We start from the raw sequence: 18,197 nt of genomic DNA on the forward strand, positions 1-18,197 counted from the left end.
GAGCTGCAGCGCTTCCACACCAAATAAGTCAAAATAGCGGGCAAACTATATGACTGACATAGGTGGTCCCAATAGTAAAGTTGTTGAGCACATTGAGATGCATGGGTCGATTAAATTTTGTTTTGATCTGACTTATGCTGTGGGAGTTATGGCCTTTTCAGCATGACCCTTTGTTATAGCGCCACCATCTGGCTGACATGGGTGATTTGTAGTGCCATAGTAGTGGGGGGCCGTATGAATGCACTTACCAAATTTGGTTGGTCTAGGACTTATGGTTGCTGAGCCTCAGACACTTTTAGCTGAGAAACCGCGCCCAAACTAATACAAGTCAAAATGGCGGGCAAACTATATGGCTGACATATATGGTCCCAATAACAAAGTTGTAGGGCACATTCAGATGCATAGGTCTGTGCAGTTTTGTGTTGATGTGACTTATGGTGGGCGAATTACGCATGACCTTTTGTTATAGCGCCACCATCTGGCTGACATAGGTGATTTGTGGTCCCGGAGTAGTGGGGGGCCATAGGAATCCACGTACCAAAGTTGGTTGGTCTAGGACTTACGGTTGCTGAGCCTCACACACTTTTAGCGGAGAATAATAATAATAATCCTAACAAATACAATAGGGTTCCACCAGCTTCGCTGCTTGGACCCCTAATAGTCGGCCTCTGAAGAGACAGGATATACAGAAAATCAGTCTTGGCATTCACACACAAGCGCATTAAACATATTTTTATATGGGTCTGAGGTCATTGAGTGTGGGATCTTCAGCAGAGGGGTGCAAGTACATGCTTTCAATATGACTGGTTTATGGGTTAATATGATTACAGTAATAATTCATTTTTCAACATATGTAAAGTGCTTTAAGCAGAAATGTCATTGGCGCCTATTCTTAAAGGGAATGTGGTTTTCGAGTAGGCGTTTACAAATCACTCACAACAACGTTTTCTGTCGTCACAGCAAAATAGAGACAATCTCGCAGGAGTCATTTGGCTCAAAACGTGTAACCACAAATACATTGATTTTGAGTAAAACATAAACGAAAATATGCTTCTTCATTTATTTTGATTAAGGACTATGCCTTAGCAGTTGTTTATTTTCCCAGTTTGTCGTCACAACGGTTACAACCGCTGCGTTTTTATAACTACCGACAACAAGGTGACGCTCCCTTGCGTCACTATTGCGGAAGTAATAAGTCTACGTGGGGAAGAAAGGTTGGTCCGGTCGTGTTTGACCACCCTGTTCGGAAATAGGGCCAATACCCAAACTGCGATAGCTTTATTATGTTGACAAGGTTATCGTCTCCCCCCCCAGTTAGGTAAATGGACATCTTCTGCACCACTCGGGGCGTATAAATGGGAAGGAGAGCCGAAAATCTGTAATGCTGCGCCGGATACGGCGGTCTCTCCGGCAGGTGCTGTTTCTGATGGCCCGGAGACCCGATGTTGTCTGTGGGGTTTTACTCTTAAGTGTACTTCTCATACTCGCCGTCAAGTTTACTTGCAGGTAATGTGCACAAGATAAACCTCCGAATGCAACGTGTATTGCAATCCCAACTTGCTTTTGTCTAGGTAGGCTTACAATGCTGAATGATCCATTACCTTGCTGAGATATGTAACTAGTTAGATTGATGCTGCATGGTAAGAAGTAGGTCATTCATTAACCGCTTTTAAAAATGATCATTGACGTTGCCTCGTAATGTGCAACGAACCGTCATCGACACCGTCACGTTTAGCTGCTCAACGATAACAAACTGACGTGTACTTAGTGACAGTGGATCATTACTCTGAGCCATGCAAGAGCAGCTGTTGATAAATGCTAATGGCAGTTGGTTGGTGTCTTTATGCATGCTCAATCATCCAGGTTAGGATTTCACAGAAAGTTGAATCAGTTCATCTGGACTCAACGTTTATTGAGAGAAACATTTCATCACTCATCTAAGGGACCTCTTCAGTCTCAACTGACTGCAGGTATTCCCACCCTTATAAACAATACAATGGCATAATGACCCAACAACAACGATCGGTATCATATGCAAATTGCCTTCACGGCATGGATCTACTAGGCAGATGCACTGTTGTATTAAACCAGACGAGAAAGTTATGACGTTACTTAGCGACATGAATACTGATGAGCTCCTGAAACGAGATGCAGTCAGAGGTTACAAGAAAAATGTGATAGGACTATGCTATTGACAGAATTTTGTACCACAGATTATACCCTGGGGAAGCTACACCTAGTCTGGGTCACCTAAGATACATAACCAGGATGTGCCATTATGGCCTGTTGTTTGTATGATTAACTTGGTGACCTATAACATCTCTAAGTTTCTTGCGTCTATTCTTAACCCGTTGGTAGGCAGTAATGAACATCACATTCAGGACACTATGGAGTTTGTGGATAAATTGAGGAACATCACTATGGAGGGGATGAAACAATAGTCTCTTATGATGTTGTCTGTCTTCACGTGCGTTCCTGTTGATGAAGCAGTGGAGGTAATCTGTATGAAATTACAAAATGACCCCACCCTTAGCAATAGGACCACTCTTAACACTGACCAAGTGTGTCAGCTCCTGAAGTTGTGTCTTCAGTCCATGTAGTTCACATACAGGGAGCAGTACTATAGGCAGAAGCATGGGTGTGCTATGGGTTCTCGAGGTTTCACCTATAGTGGCCAACTTGTATATGGAGGAAGTAGAAAAGAGGGCTCTGATGTCCTGTCCAGGGACACCACCTAGCCCTTGGTTCAGGTTTGTGGACAACACCTGGGTTAAAATTAAATCTCAGGACATACGACATTTCACTGACCAGATTAACTCTGTGAACAACCACATCAAGCTCACCAGGGAGGATGTGAAAATTACAGGTTAGCTTTCTTAGACTGTAAAATTGGAAACCCACTTTATTTTTGTCATTGTACAGGTATGAAATTTGTTCTCTGCATTTAACCCATCCTATTGTATAGGAGCAGTGGGCAGCTGCAGTGCCCGGGGACCAACTCAGTTCTTCTTTCCATTGCCTTGGTCAGGGGCACAGGCTGCTATTAACCCCAACATTTGGTGATGGGGGACATTTGATTGTTGATGTTTACCGTAAACCAACACATGCTGATCAATACTTAAGGTTAGACTCTCATCATCCACTGGAGCACAAACTAGGAGTCATCAGGGCACTGTACCACCAAGCAGACAACGTCCCCATCGACAAAGCGGCCGGGGAAGGGGAGAAGCCCCACATTAAACAAGCCTTGGTTAAGTGTGATTATCATCATGTGTTTGTCAAAGCCAGGAAGATGCCCAAACAGTGCACTAGCCAATCAAAGAGAGAAGGACAACAGCTCCCTAAGCGTAAACCAGTGGTGATTCCGTACGTGGCAGGAGTGTCGGAAAAGTTGAGATGTGTATTTTCCAAACACCACGTCTCAGTTGCTTTCAAACCCCAAAACATGCTGTGCCAGAAGTGCCAGGAGAATTGCTGTGACTTGTACATCGGGGAAACTAAACAGACGCTGGCCAAGAGCATGGCACAACACAGGAGAGCTAATACATCAGGCCAGGACTCCACAGTCTACACCAGGGGTTCTCAAACTTTTTCACACCAAGGACCACTTGATCATAAAAATTTTTTCCGTGGACCACCTAACCAGCCGGCCAACACCCTCCCCCGCCCAAAAAAAACCCTTTTAAAACAGTCTATATTAAGCTTACAATAGCATATTATGTTTTATATTACAAATTATGTCTGCAGAATATTACAATACAAAATATGTAATAAATAGGCTACTAGCAAAATTAGGCTAGGCTTCTACCATATACCTCGACCTTGATTTTTGTGAGATGTATGTGTAATTACTGTTTCATATTAATTTTGTTCAGAGCTATTGCCTTTGGTTGTGATGTGATGAATAAAACATGGGAATTTATTTGAAATACCACTGTCAGGGTGAACTCAATGTGAATTCATCATTAAAAGAGTGAACTATTAATGTTAATTTAACAAAAATTCGTTTTAATAGGAATCAAATCTTTGTACTGGCTCTTGTGAAGCTATGAAATTACACATTTCAAATAAGCACAACAGATTTACAGGTAGCAGCAGTCAACAACTAATGGGAGGAATGCTGTTGCTTTTGCTGTTGCATCACTGACTCAATGTTTGGCTCCACACTAGAGAGTTTCTGTCTCATACAGGGGGCTACATCGATCTTGTTCCTCTGCTTGGCTTTCAAACCAACCAGTGTGGAGAACCCAACTTCACAGTTGTAAGTGGTTGAAAACGACATTAACACTTGCAAAGCAGACTCAGCCAGCTCAGGGTGTTCAGGTTGGACGAGAACCCAGAAGTCTGTCAAGCATTTTTCTCTGAACGCCATTCTCAGTGTTCCAACTGATGCAATGTCCACAAGACTATCCACCTTCCGTGCTGATAGTTTGGAACTGACGCGCTCAATGTGAGGTTGGTCTCCAAATGGATTTCTGATCCATTCAAGGTCCACATCCAATTCTGGAAAGTATCTTCCCAATTGCGTGTGAATGCCTTGCAAATGTTCCTTGAAGGCTGCAAGTGTGTCGCTATCCAGAACCTCTTTAGCTTCGGGGACAAAATCGGCTAGAGTTGGGAAACAGTCAAACTCCTGGCGATCAAGACGCGCGCACCACAGATCCATTTTGATGCGAGTGGTTTTAACTTTGTCCTGCACTGTAAAAACCGTGACCGCTTTTCCTTGCTGTGCTAAATTCAGGTTATTAAGCATGCTGAACACATCAGCAAGAAAGGCTAGTTTTGCGAGCCATTGAAAGTCATGCATTCTGCCATAAAGTTCATCAGTTTGATGCAAAAACAGCTTGACTTCATCGCGTAGTTCAAAGAGGCGGGTGAGAACTTTACCACGCGATAGCCAGCGAACTCTGTGTGGAAAAGAAGTCTTGTGTGCTCACTCCCCATTTCTTCACACAGAACTTTAAAAAAGACGTGAGTTCAGTGCCTTGCTTTTAATTAAGTTGACGATTTTTACGGCCTCGTCCAAAACCTGTTTAAGACAGGGCGGCATTTTTTTTACTGCCAATTGCTCTCTGTGGATACAGCAGTGCATCGACGCGGCAGAGGGAGCGACAGCGCGTACACGTGTAACCAGGCCCTTGTGTTTGGCTGTCATCGCCGTGGCACCGTCAGTGCACACGCCAGCACACCTCTTCCAATCAATGTTATTCTGCAAAATGGAGTTATTTAGGGACTCAAATATCGCCTCTCCTGTGGTGTTGGTTGGTAGGGATTGACAGAAAAGAAAATCATCGTGAACAGCACCCGCATGTATGTACCGTACAAAGCAGAGGAGAATAGCCTCGTTACCGATGTCCGTGGACTCGTCCAGTTGGAGAGAGAAAGAAAGACTCTGACGCAGACGCGTCACCAGCTGATCTTGGACATTTGCAGCATGGATGTTATTCGCCGCTTGACTGTATCATTGGACAGAGGTACTTTGTAAAGTTCCTCACTCGCTTTCTCCCCTAGCATTATGTTGGCCATAACCTTTGCAACTGCCTTAACCAAGGTCTCGCCGATTGAGTGAGGTTTGCCAGCTTTCGCAATGAGCAGGGAGACCTTGTATGAGGCTTCGGTAGCTTTCGCGTTTTCCCCTGGCATAAAAAACTGTGTGGCTTCCTTTCTCGTGTGTCGCTCAAGCTCTTCACGTTTTCTCTCAAAAAATTGCCAAGGTTTCGAGGTGTATTCCTTGTGTTTTGACTCGAAGTGACGCTTGAGTTTGGCAGGTTTCATTGCTTCATTAGCTAATATGTCATAGCACACAACACAATGAGGTTTTGGATCCTCAGCATCTCCAGTCCAGAAAAATCCAAATTGAATGTAATCGCTACTGTATTTACGTTTCACTTTTGCAGTCGCTTTTTCAGAGTGTTGTGCTAGCTAGCTCCTGCTGCTGCAAACTGTTAGCACTATGGGACTCGATGCTAACACTGACGCGCTCAATGTGAGAAGGAAGTCTTTGCACCTTGTTGCTTACATTGTTCGTCGTTTCTCCGGATTTTCTCTTCAGCCACCGATCCATGATGTTTGTATTTTGAACGGTTCACTTCACTCTTTGTTAGATTCTACTTAATTTTCACAATAGTCAGGAGGTCTTTGATATGAAAATCCTGTTATTGGAATGGAAGCTAACTAGGTAACCTAGGTAACACAGGCTAACTGAAGAGGCATGACTCAAAACGCAGGTTTGCATTAGACAAATTGAACAAAATTCTTAGGCTTATTTAGGCTACATTTTGATTCACTTTTAATTTAGAAAACATTTAGAAAACAGCTGTACTCGTAACTTTGCATTGGAACGCAGATGAAGGTGATTTGAGAAACACGATTTTTTTGCAATCCTCCCGCGGACCACTTGGGGGCGCTCGCGGACCGCGGACCACACTTTGAGTATCACTGGTCTACACCCATCTACAGGCCAGTGGCCACCCTTTCAAGAATGAGGTTGTGCACATCCTTGAAAGGGAGGAATGCTGATTTGAACTGGGAGTCAAAGAGGTCTACTATGTGAAGAGGGAACAACCATCCGGGGGGGGGGGTGTCTAAGAATATATCTGTCACCATCTTACAATGCTGTTATTGCAAACACTCCCAAATCCTCTGTGAATAATACACATGGCCATTGAAACTCTAGGTAATGGTCACAACAGATTGCATATGAAACTGAGCGTTGTTTTCGGTCGTTATGCCACTGCATTGTTTATAAGGGTGGGGATACCTGCTGTCAGTTGAGACTGAAGAGGTCATTTAGACGAGTGATGAAACGTTTCTCCCAATAAATGTGTCCAGATGAACTGATTCAACTTTCTGTGAGCCGGTTATAGTGTTTACGTTTGGTATGTATAACTCCTTCAACGTAAAGCTCTCATTATGGTCTATAAGGGAAAGGCCTCTATAAATGCAAGACATTGAAAAAGGCAGTGGGTTAACACTACATGCAGAATCTGCCTCCTGATGCAACTGTGTTCCTCCCTGGAAGCCAGGATAATTCAAATTTCAGGGAAACCGTAGACAAATTATCTCAGTTCCTCCTCTCTGTCATTTTCAGATTAATTCACCAATCTCTTCCAGGCCTGTATTAAATCCAACAGCAGAAAGCTTAAAGTGTGTGTCATCCTTATATTTGACCCAACATATACTGATTTTTTTTTTCTAGCCGTGCTAAGAATGTGGTTGCCTCAGCCCGCCCACCTGTGCGATTCTTTTCTGCCGAGGTACCAGTGGTGGACCTATACCTGGGCCAGCTGGATCAGGTAAAATATAAAGACACATTTTGTGCTGAGTAATGGCTTAAAGATGGTCTCTTAAATCATAATTTCAACAAATCTTAAATCATCGGGTTAAATAATTCAGGTCTTGGGAAGAATTATACCTACATAAGTAGGTCCTTGGTGGCATGGTGGCGCAGTGGTTAGCACGGTCGCCTCACAGCAAGAAGGTCCTGAGTTCGAGCCCCGGGGTACTCCAACCTTGGGGGTCGTCCCAGTCATCCCGTCCTCTGTGTGGAGTTTGCATGTTCTCCCCTTGTCTTTGTGGGTTCCCTCCGGGTGCTCCGGTTTCCTCCCACAGTCCAAAGACATGTATAGTCTGGTCAGTTAAGGGCAAATATGGGGTCAAGGCTGCAAAAAGTCATTCACATTTGAGCCAATGTTTTTCTGTTAATTTAGGGTCCAATAAAGAAAAAAATGCAAGGAGCCCAAAATTTTAGGTGGGGGAAGTCTCTGAAATGGCCACGCCCACTTTTTAGGCCTGGAAATCAGTATCTCGGCTCCTGAATGTCGCAGAGAACTGATCATGGGCTCAAAAGAAGCAGAAGCACCACATTTATATAAGCATTATGAACAAACATATACCCCAAAACCTTTACTTTTTCAGGTATTTACAAAAAACTAATTTTCACTGGTCACATACATGGCCACGCCCACTTTTTAGCCCTGGGACTATATCTCAGGCTCAGCTCTCTGAGGTTGCCCCGAGTTGATATTGGGCTCAAAAGATGTGGAAATAACTATTTATATTAGTGCTCTGAACAAATATACTGTATGCCCTAAAACCTTCACGTTTTGAGCTATTCATGAACATGTTCTTTTTTCCATTGAATTGATCAGCAGCATGCAATCAACTTTAGCCAAATCTGTGCAAGAAGGCTATACAGTTTGTTTGAGTAAAAGTGTTACATCTACTCATGGAGTGCTAGTATTCAAGTTGACTCTTTGTTATAAGAGGAGGAACCCAGTAACCACCAAAGAAACAAAGCAAACCATGTGAGGTCCAAAAAAATCTTTATTTTAACCTCACACATCCCATCAGACTGGATTCAAACACTTGCTGAGGCACTTGCAATAAATGAGACATTTCATCCCTCTGCCAGCACAAGAACATGAGGTACACTTATTAGATCTGCAACTACACACCCCTGTTACTTGAGACAATGTATCTCTTGTGGAAACTGTGCTCCACTTGACGAAGAGTTCCTCTCCTTCGGTAGTCCAACCCCATTCAATGACAGGGGGACAAGGGAGTTGTAGCAGGCTGTTTCCCCACAGCCATCCTGCCTGGAATGTAGCTCTCAACAGATGCTGTAGAAGCGCATCCTGACTTGGGGGTAGGTCTCTCAGCTCATCATTAACTGAGTGCTTGAACAGCTGGAATCTGAGCTCATCTATACTGACACAGTTGTACAGTCCAGTCTTGTTGTACCAGCTCATTACCCAGGGCTCAATAACTTCCATGCTTTCCTTAACTGTCTCGATACTAGGGCAGCAACTTAGTCCTCTCAAAGCAGCAGTGAGTTCTGTGGACTTACTGTGGTTTATCCAGGCTTTGTATTGAGCAGTCTTTGAGTGGCCAAAGAAGGCGCTCACAGAATCACAGCCACTAAAAGAATGGAACACAGGCATGGCATCGGCCACATCTCCACCAAGCTTCTTGTGTGCTTCTGTGATTGAGTAGAATTGGCGTTTGCCAGGAACTGCAAAGTCAACTATAAGTTGCAAGTCATTACATACTGATAGGAACTGTGTAGTGAACCCTAGTAGGATGACTACCACATCGGAGTCGACTGTTCTAACTGTAACTGACTTGATCCCCTTGTTTAGCATGTGCATCACATGGCAAACGATGCGGTTGTCAGCCTCCTCAAGCATATCTCTGCTGTCATAAAGCTGGATCTCGAAGCTTTCGCCGAAGTTTGCAAGCACCTTTCTGCCGTAGGTGATGCTGAACTCCTTGTCCCAGTTCCACGCTTGTGCCTTAGCAATCCTGGCGAACATTAGATTCAGGGCTACTTTGTTGTCTACATTAGACAGAAAAGCTTCAAAGAATTGCTTAGATTCTGGCATGGTGTCATTCTCACTGAAAGCCATCTGTGAACTACCTGCTGATCCCCGGTTCTTCCTAGTCGCAGTCTTGATACTCATATTCTGGTAGAGGTCAGCCACAATGTCAATACGATTGGCTTTCTTCTCATGACCGATCCTGGCAATGCTGTTCAACACTTTGATTACAAAGTCTTGGAATGTCATGCCTTTGGTGAGAGACTTTGCCATGATTCGTACTTGCACAGACAAATCTATCACAAGTCCTTCTGAGGATGTAGATTGAACTTGTACACCGATGTCCTTAAGAATTTGAGACTTTTGGCTATGATAAATATCTCCATCCTTTGTTGACAAGGCGTCGGGTAAACCTGAAATTGAAATGAATAGTTAAGCTAAGTGTAACTCTTGGGCTTACTGTCAAATCAATTAACTTGAATGTGAAATTGAATCAATGAATATCACTGTATTAAAAATCTGGTAAGACTTAAGTAACATCTAAAATATTTGAATAACTGACTTTATATCAATTAGTTTCACCTGTGAATTCACCACCAAATAACTTCCTTGTCTCTTCTTCTCTTGATCTGCAGGCCTCCTTCAGCTTTGCAAAGGTTCCTTTGGGTGGCTTGATTGCAGGGCTAGCGAGTTGGACTTTTGCACATGAACTTGGGAGTTTCAGGGCATTTCGTGAGATGGTTGCATTGACATCCTTCTTACTTAATACAATTCGCTCCTGCACAAACTGGTCATGCTGAGTTTTGCCGACTGTAAAGACAAAACTGGAGTCTTTACTTATGACATCTGGGAAGGGAATGGATGAGTTCAACCTCATGAACTGAGCTTCATCGAACGGGTTGGTAAGGATACCCTGGTACACCTTGAGTGTGTGGCTTGAAAATGTTTCCTTGAAGGAATCCAGCATTTCTTTGTGCCCGTGTGATGGATCTTGACCTTCGACCTCATCTAGGTAGCGCTGGATTTCGGGTAGCGCAAGTTCGAGTTTCCTGAAGAACTCTTGATCTTCCCGATTGATGATATCGACATATCCAGTGTCAGACTTGATGACCTTTATGTTATGTTCCTGCTTTTGATCACATGCAATCTTTGAGAATGGGTTGTCTCTGGTGTTTACTGTGAAAGAGCCTGAAAGAAATTCCTTGAACAAGTATGGGTGTCTCCATTTGAGCTCTTTGAGATCCTGAAGAAACACTGATGCCCATCTGGCATAGTGTGTATGATCAAGTGCAAAGAAAAGAGGAATGAGCTGCTCAAGTGCACTGATCATCATGATGAAGTTTGCCTCTCGAAAGGATCTTATGAAGATAAGAACCTTCTTGATTGTGTCAACAACATTGTTCCAGTAGTGAAACATGGGGCTGTTTTCATTGGCCACCCAGTTACTCCAAGTCAAACTGTTGTCCTCTAGACGTTTTGCCTGAAATGCTTCATCTCTCTTCTTGGCCAGCACCACAGCCAGGAGTTGAATACAGTATCTAGCCTTCTTTATGGAATTCACATCGCAGACAGCAGTTGTCAGACCTGTGATATTCAGATTAGCTGAGGTTAAGATGGTATCAAGGCCAGTTCCTTTTATCAACTGCCCAACACAGACAAGAGAAACCTTCTCAAGGTGCAGCCCACCCATGAACGCGAAGTATGAATGAGAAAACTCTTCCCCCATGGCCCACTGTATCATCTTCTTGATGGCATAAAGGGGCTGATCGGATCCACCCACTGCAACCTGGCCTGGGTTAAGATATCTTGTGTATGATACTGCTATTCTCATGACATGGAGCTGAAGACAACTAAGATATTTTCTAAACTCATGATTCGTGTGTGTATTGTGCTTCATGCTTTATAACATAGGCAGCGAATGAGATTCATGTCAAATATAGCTTTTTACAACCTTCAGGAGCTGATACGTGAAACGTGACCAGTAAAAATTAGTTTTCTTAAAATATCTGAAAAAGTAAAGGTTTTGAGGTATATGTTTGTTCATAATGCTTACATAAATGTGGTGCTTCTGCTTCTTTTGAGCCCATGATCAGCTCTCTGCGACATTCAGGAGCCGAGATACTGATTTCCAGGCCTAAAAAGTGGGCGTGGCCATTTCAGAGACTTCCCCCACCTAAAATTTTGGGCTCCTTGCATTTTTTTCTTTATTGGACTCTAAATTAACAGAAAAACATAGGCTCAAATGTGAATGACTTTTTGCAGCCATTTTGCCTTAACTGACTAGACTAGTAGGTCAGGTGAATCGGCCATACTAAATTGTCCCTAGGTATGAATATGTGTGTGTGTGTGTGTGTGTGTGTGTGTGTGTGTGTGTGTGTGTGTGTGTGTGTGTGTTGGCCCTGTGTGATGGCCTGGCGGCCTGTCCAGGGTGACTCTCCGCCTGCCGCCCAATGACTGCTGGGATAGGCTCCAGCATCCCCATGACCCTGAGAGCAGGATAAGTGGTTCGGATACTGAATGGAAGGAAGTAGGTCCATTTAATCATGTATATGAACATATGATGTGTAAATAGTAGCCAGGGAATATCATTTACTCTCCAACATCAACTCTTATCTTGTCATCAAATAAGGTTGAATCAGTTCATCTGGATACAACGTTTATTGACAGATACGTTTCAATGAAACGTATCCATCAATAAACGTATCCAGATGAACTGATTCAACCTTCTTTGATTTTCTTACCTGGATTATTGAGCATGCATCAAGACAGTAACTTGTCAGTAACTTTAAAATCGTTCTCCAGGTGGAACGTCTGAGGGCTGTGGCTGAAGTATCACTTGTTTTCTTCTATGCACCCTGGTGTGCTCATTCAATGGCTGCCCGGCAAGAAGTGCAGCAAGTGGCCAAAAAATTGGCCAAACAGGTATATAATGCCAAAGAAAACAAAAGAGTACTTCAGAGTAGTAAGAATTGATTGATGTGTGTTGACTGTTATCCCTTACACAGTAATGCTCTTAATACCCATTTTGCAAAACTACAGAGTTGGATCTCTTAGATCTCGGGTTTGCCTTCACTGTATGTTTGGGTTAGCTGGGGCTACTGACTTGTGTATTGGCTTGGGTCAGGATCAGGGTCATGGCAACAATATAACTTGGTTCAGTTGTAACATGAGGAGGCTTAAAGGTCAACCACAAAGGTGGGTCCTGTACTCTTTATATACAGTGCATCCGGAAAATATTCACGCCCCTTCACTTTTTCCACATTTTGTTATGTTACAGCCTTAATCAAAAATGGATTAAATTCCTTTTTTTTCTCATCAATCTAAACACAATACCCCATAATGACAAAGTGAAAAAGGTTTTGTAGAAATTTTTGCAAATTTATTAAAAATAAAACACTGAAATATTGCATGTACATAAGTATTCACACCGTTTGCTATGACACTGAAAATTGAGCTCAGGTTCACCCTGTTTCCACTGATCATCCTTGAGATGTTTCTACATCTTGATTGGAGTCCACCCATAGTAAATTCAATTGATTGGACATGATTTGGAAAGGCACACACCTGTCTATATAAGGCCCCACTGTTGACAGTGCATGTCAGAGCAGAAACCAAGCCATGAAGTCAAAGGAATTGTCTGTGGACCTCCGAGACAGGATTGTATTGAGACACAGATCTGGGGAAGGGTACAAAAAAATTTCTGCAGCTTTGAAGGTCCCGAAGAGCACAGTGGTCTCCATCATTCGTAAATGGAAGAAGTTTGGATCCACCAGGACTCTTTCTATAGCTGGCCGCCCAGCCAAACTGAGCAATCGGGGGAGAAGGGCCTTGGTCAGGGAGGTGACCAAGAACCTGATGGTCACTCTGACAGAGCTCCAGCGTTCCTCTGTGGAGATGGGAGAACCTTCCAGAAGGACAACCATCTCTGTAGCACTCCACCAATCAGACCTTTATGGTGGAGTGGCCAGATGGAAGCCTCTGCTCAGTAAAAAGCACATGACAGCCCGTTTGGAGTTTGCCAGAAAGCACCTAAAGGACTCTCAGACCATGAGAAACAAGATTATCTGGTCTGATGAAACCAAGATTGAACTCTTTGGCCTGAATGCCAAACGTCACGTCTGGAGGAAACCAGGCACCTCTCATCACCTTGCTAATACATTCCCTACAGTGAAGCATGGTGGTGGCAGCATCATGCTGTGGGGATGTTTTTCAGCGGCAGGAACTGGGGGACTAGTCAGGATCGAGAGAAAGATGAATGGAGCAAAGTACAGAGAGATTCTTGATGAAAACCTGCTCCAGAGCGCTCAGGACCTCAGACTGGGGCGAAGGTTTACCTTTCAACACGACAACGACCCTAAGCACACAGCCAAGACAATGAAGGAGTGGCTTCAGGACAAGTCTGTGAATGTCCTTGAGTGGCCCAGCCAGAGCCCAGACTTGAACCCCATTGAACATCTCTGGAAAGACCTGAAAATAGCTGTGCAGCGACACTCCCCATCTAACCTTACAGAGCTCGAGAGGATCTGCAGAGAAGAATGGGAGAAATACCCCAAATATAGGTGTGCCAAGCTTGTAGCTTCATACCCAAGAAGACTTGAGGCTGTAATCGCTGCCAAGGGTGCCTCAACCAAGTACTGAGTAAAGGTGTGAATACTTACGTACATGCAATATTTCAGTTTTTTATTTTTAATAAATTTGCAAAAATTTCTACAAAACTTTTTTTGCTTTGTCATTATGGGGTATTGTATGTTGATTGATGAGAAAAAAAAGGAATTTAATCCATTTTGGAATAAGGCTGTAACATAACAAAATGTGGGGAAAGTGAAGGGGTGTGAATACTTTCCGGATGCACTGTATATATATATACATCGTTTTTTTCAGAAACCCTCAGTGGTGTTGTGAGTGCTCAACTAATGAGGAGTGGAATATCAATAAGTTGATATATATATATATATATATATATATATATATATATATATGATTGGATCATGCAAAATCAAACTGTGATGATGTGTAATCAGAATCAGACTCATGTTTATTGGCCACGTAGGTTTGCACAAACATGGAATTTGACTCCGGTTTCGTGGCTCTCTCAGTGTACTTAACATAGAATAACTACACTATAACACAACAATCTTTCGATATATACACAAGAATTGACTTATGCAGGCGAAATAAGTGATGATAAGGTGCGGCACGGTGGCACAGTGGGTAGTGCGGTCGCCTCACAGCAAGAAGGTTCTGGGTTCGAGCCCCAGGGTAGTCCAACCTTGGGGGTCGTCCTGGGCCATCCTCTGTGTGGAGTTTGCATGTTCTCTCCATGTCTGCGTGGGTTTCCTCCGGGTGCTCCGGTTTCCTCCCACAGTCCAAAGACATGTAGGTCAGGTAAACCGGCCATACTAAATTGCCCCTAGGTATGAATGTTTGTGTGTGTGTGTGTGTGTGTGTGTGTGTGTGTGTGTGTGTGTGTGTGTGTGTGTGTGTGTGTGTGTGTGTGTGTGTGTGTGTGTGTGTGTGTATGTCAGCCCTGTGTGATGGCCTGGCAGCCTGTCTAGGGTGTCTCCCTGCCTGCCGCCCAATGACTGCTGGGATAGGCTCCAGCGACCCTGAGAGCAGGATAAGCGGTTCAGATAATGGATGGAATGGAAGGTGCAATGGTGCAGAGAATATATCAGAGATGCTGAGATAAATTTTAACAGGTTACTTACATACATACCTGAGGTAGATGGACATGACAGAGCGTACCAGTATATGTAAGAAGATGAGAAAGTTAGCAACAAAGAATTACAATTAATGATGAACCAGTAGAAAATTAACAGCATTACAATGTGCAATTTTAAAATGATATGTACTCGGGGGAAAAAAAAACTTTGGATGGTTCTTTATTTTTCATTTTCCATAACAGATCGATAGGTTGTCCTAAACTGTTCTGAGGAGTCAAATATAAACTGTCCCCATCTCAAAATATATCATGCAAAGCGCCAGTCTTTTGTTTAAATAGATTTTTACTACTCTGTTTTTCTGGTGAATGCTCACTCACAGGTCCAGTTTGTGGCTGTAAATTGCTGGTGGAGTCAGGGAAAATGCCGGAAGCAGAATCATTTCTATCACTACCCAGTTATCCATCTCTTCTATAGAAGGTAAGGCAGGGAGAAATTCCTTTTTTTTTTTTTACAGTGGATCGTACACCTTTCTCATCAGAATCACATGTTATTATCATAGTTGACTGTGAGAAATTGTATGTGGGAAAATTGTTAATAAGAGTTTTTACAAACAGAGGGACAAAGACAACAAAGATAGTAGTAAAAATAACAAATGTTAAAACACATTCTACACATGGATATTGAAGAAAAAAAACATCTTAAATATTTGATATTTTTTACTGCCATCTTTTGAAAATGAGTAAGAAATATCTCCAGTTGTATATACACTCACTGGCCACTTTATTAGGTACACCTTGCTAATACCGGGTTGGACCCCCTTTTGCCTTCAGAACTGCCTTAATCCTTCATGGCATAGATTCAACAAGGTACTGGAAACATTCCTCAGAGAGTTTGGTCCATATTGACATGATAGCATCACGCATTTGCTGCAGATTTGTCGGCTGCACATCCATGATGCGAATCTCCCGGTCCACCATATCCCAAAGGTGCTCTATTGGATTGAGATCTGGTGACTGTGGAGGCCATTTGAGTACAGTGAACTCATTGTCATGTTCAAGAAACCAGTCTGAGATGATTCGAGCTTTATGACATGGCGCGTTATCCTGCTGGAAGTAGCCATCAGAAGATGGGAACACTGTGGTCATAAAGGGATGGACATGGTCAGCAACAATACTCAGGTAGGCTGTGGCGTTGACACGATGCTCAATTGGTACTAAGGGGCCCAAAGTGTGCCAAGAAAATATCCCCCACACCATTATACCACCACCACCAGCCTGAACCGTTGATACAAGGCAGGATGGATCCATGCTTTCATGTTGTTGACGCCAAATTCTGACCCTACCATCCGAATGTCGCAGCAGAAATCGAGACTCATCAGACCAGGCAACGTTTTTCCAATCTTCTATTGTCCAATTTTGGTGAGCCTGTGCGAATTGTAGCCTCAGTTTCCTGTTCTTAGCTGACAGGAGTGGCACCCGGTGTGGTCTTCTGCTGCTGTAGCCCATCTGCCTCAAGGTTCGACGTGTTGTGCGTTCAGAGATGCTCTTCTGCATACCTCGGTTGTAATGAGTGGTTATTTGAGTTACTGTTGCCTTTCTATCAGCTCGAACCAGTCTGGCCATTCTCCTCTGACCTCTGGCATCAACAAGGCATTTTCGCCCACAGAACTGCCGCTCACTGGATATTTTCTCTTTTTCGGACCATTCTCTGTAAACCCTAGAGATGGTTGTGCGTGAAAATCCCAGTAGATCAGCAGTTTCTGAAATACTCAGACCAGCCCGTCTGGCACCAACAACCATGCCACGTTCAAAGTCACTTAAATCACCTTTCTTCCCCATTCTGATGCTCGGTTTGAACTGCAGCAGATCGTCTTGACCATGTCTACATGCCTAAATGCATTGAGTTGCTGCCGTGTGATTGGCTGATTAGAAATTTGCGTTAACGAGCAGTTGGACAGGTGTGCCTAATAAAGTGGCCGGTGAGTGTATTTGATGCACCCATAATACACCAGTGTCCACCTTTTCATCCTACATATATTGCAGATCCATGCTGTGCTTCTCCCTCCTGCTTAGTTTCCATTTTTAATTCAGATTGCTGTATTGCTCATGATTGCAGTACTTACTGTATCTTTTAGCTGCACATCATTTCCATTGTCGGACAGTATATTGCAGGGGAAAGCATCCACCTCATTGTGATTCAACAAGGCCATTATTTCATTTGATGTTCATTAAGTTTATTAAACAAAAAAAAAATCAAAATGTCATAACAGCTAGCACTTGTCATCTGTAAGATTTGACACCATGCACTTGTTAGTGTGTCGTGGTAAATAGACACAATGCAAAATGGAAATGCACAGGATTACCACCACTGCTACAAGCTTGCTATAGGTGAGGGTTCTTGTGGCTAAAGTTAAATTATACTATGCACTGCACATCTGTGGTTCTATCATCTAGGTTTGGGCCTATAGAGTACAAGGGTCCGTTCATTGCTGCCTATGTTGAGAGTTTTGTGCTCAGAGTCATCACACCACTCACTTATCTGCCATCAAGAGCCACTCTCCAGGATTTTCTCTCCTACCATGAGGTGGGTTCTGGAGTCGGCAATCCAAAGAAAGGGTAGCAAACATGTGGCTTCGTACAACAGGAGGCAAAAGGAAAATGGGGCATCGATTACCAAATGTGTGCCAATATAAAATGAACCATTTGGGCACAACTTTGTGAAGTGTTGATTACAGCTTTGATAAGTTTTGAGTTATGTGATGTCTTACTTGAAGTCTCCTATGTAGTACATACTAAAATATTTTGTCATTTTTATTAAAGCTCTCAAAGAGATCAAGAAGTTTCACATTGTTTGATGAATAGATAATAGCTGCACATTTTTCTGCAGGATCTCCTTTGTATTGTTTTGAAGTTAGTATTCTATACAATTAATTCTGATTCAAAGCGTTGTGGTCTTTCTTTTCCGTTTACGTCCTTGTGCTTTCTCCTCTGTATTCCTAGCCAGGAGTGGTTGGTTTCTTTCAGTTCAACTCCTCTCCTCAACCACCAGGATACATTACCTATCTTTCCTCTGCCCTGCAAGCCCTCAAGAGGGGTAAGCTGTGCTGATAGAGCACATGTACTGTGCAGTGATCCTCAAAAGGCTCCCCAATCTTTGATATATTTTAGTTTTTATTTTCTCGAGGCCAGAAATGGAAACCTATTGAATCAGACTCTTC

General features: G+C 43.1%; 1 protein-coding gene across 2 annotated transcripts in view; it reads left to right on the top strand.

The window, feature by feature from the left end:
- The first annotated feature begins 1,283 nt into the window (after positions 1-1,283).
- txndc11 (thioredoxin domain containing 11) overlaps positions 1,284-18,197 on the top strand; it is a 28,898-nt gene continuing 11,984 nt past the window's right edge. For both annotated transcript variants that reach the window (XM_056280020.1, XM_056280019.1), the window contains exons 1-6: positions 1,284-1,506; positions 7,199-7,295; positions 12,120-12,239; positions 15,360-15,457; positions 17,434-17,563; positions 17,980-18,073. In XM_056280020.1, the coding sequence (XP_056135995.1) occupies positions 1,382-1,506; positions 7,199-7,295; positions 12,120-12,239; positions 15,360-15,457; positions 17,434-17,563; positions 17,980-18,073 (664 nt within the window). In that variant the 5' untranslated portion in view covers positions 1,284-1,381. The remainder of the gene's footprint in view (positions 1,507-7,198; positions 7,296-12,119; positions 12,240-15,359; positions 15,458-17,433; positions 17,564-17,979; positions 18,074-18,197) is intronic.

The sequence above is a fragment of the Lampris incognitus genome, chromosome 5, assembly GCF_029633865.1.
Source record: "Lampris incognitus isolate fLamInc1 chromosome 5, fLamInc1.hap2, whole genome shotgun sequence".
NCBI lineage: Eukaryota > Metazoa > Chordata > Actinopteri > Lampriformes > Lampridae > Lampris > Lampris incognitus.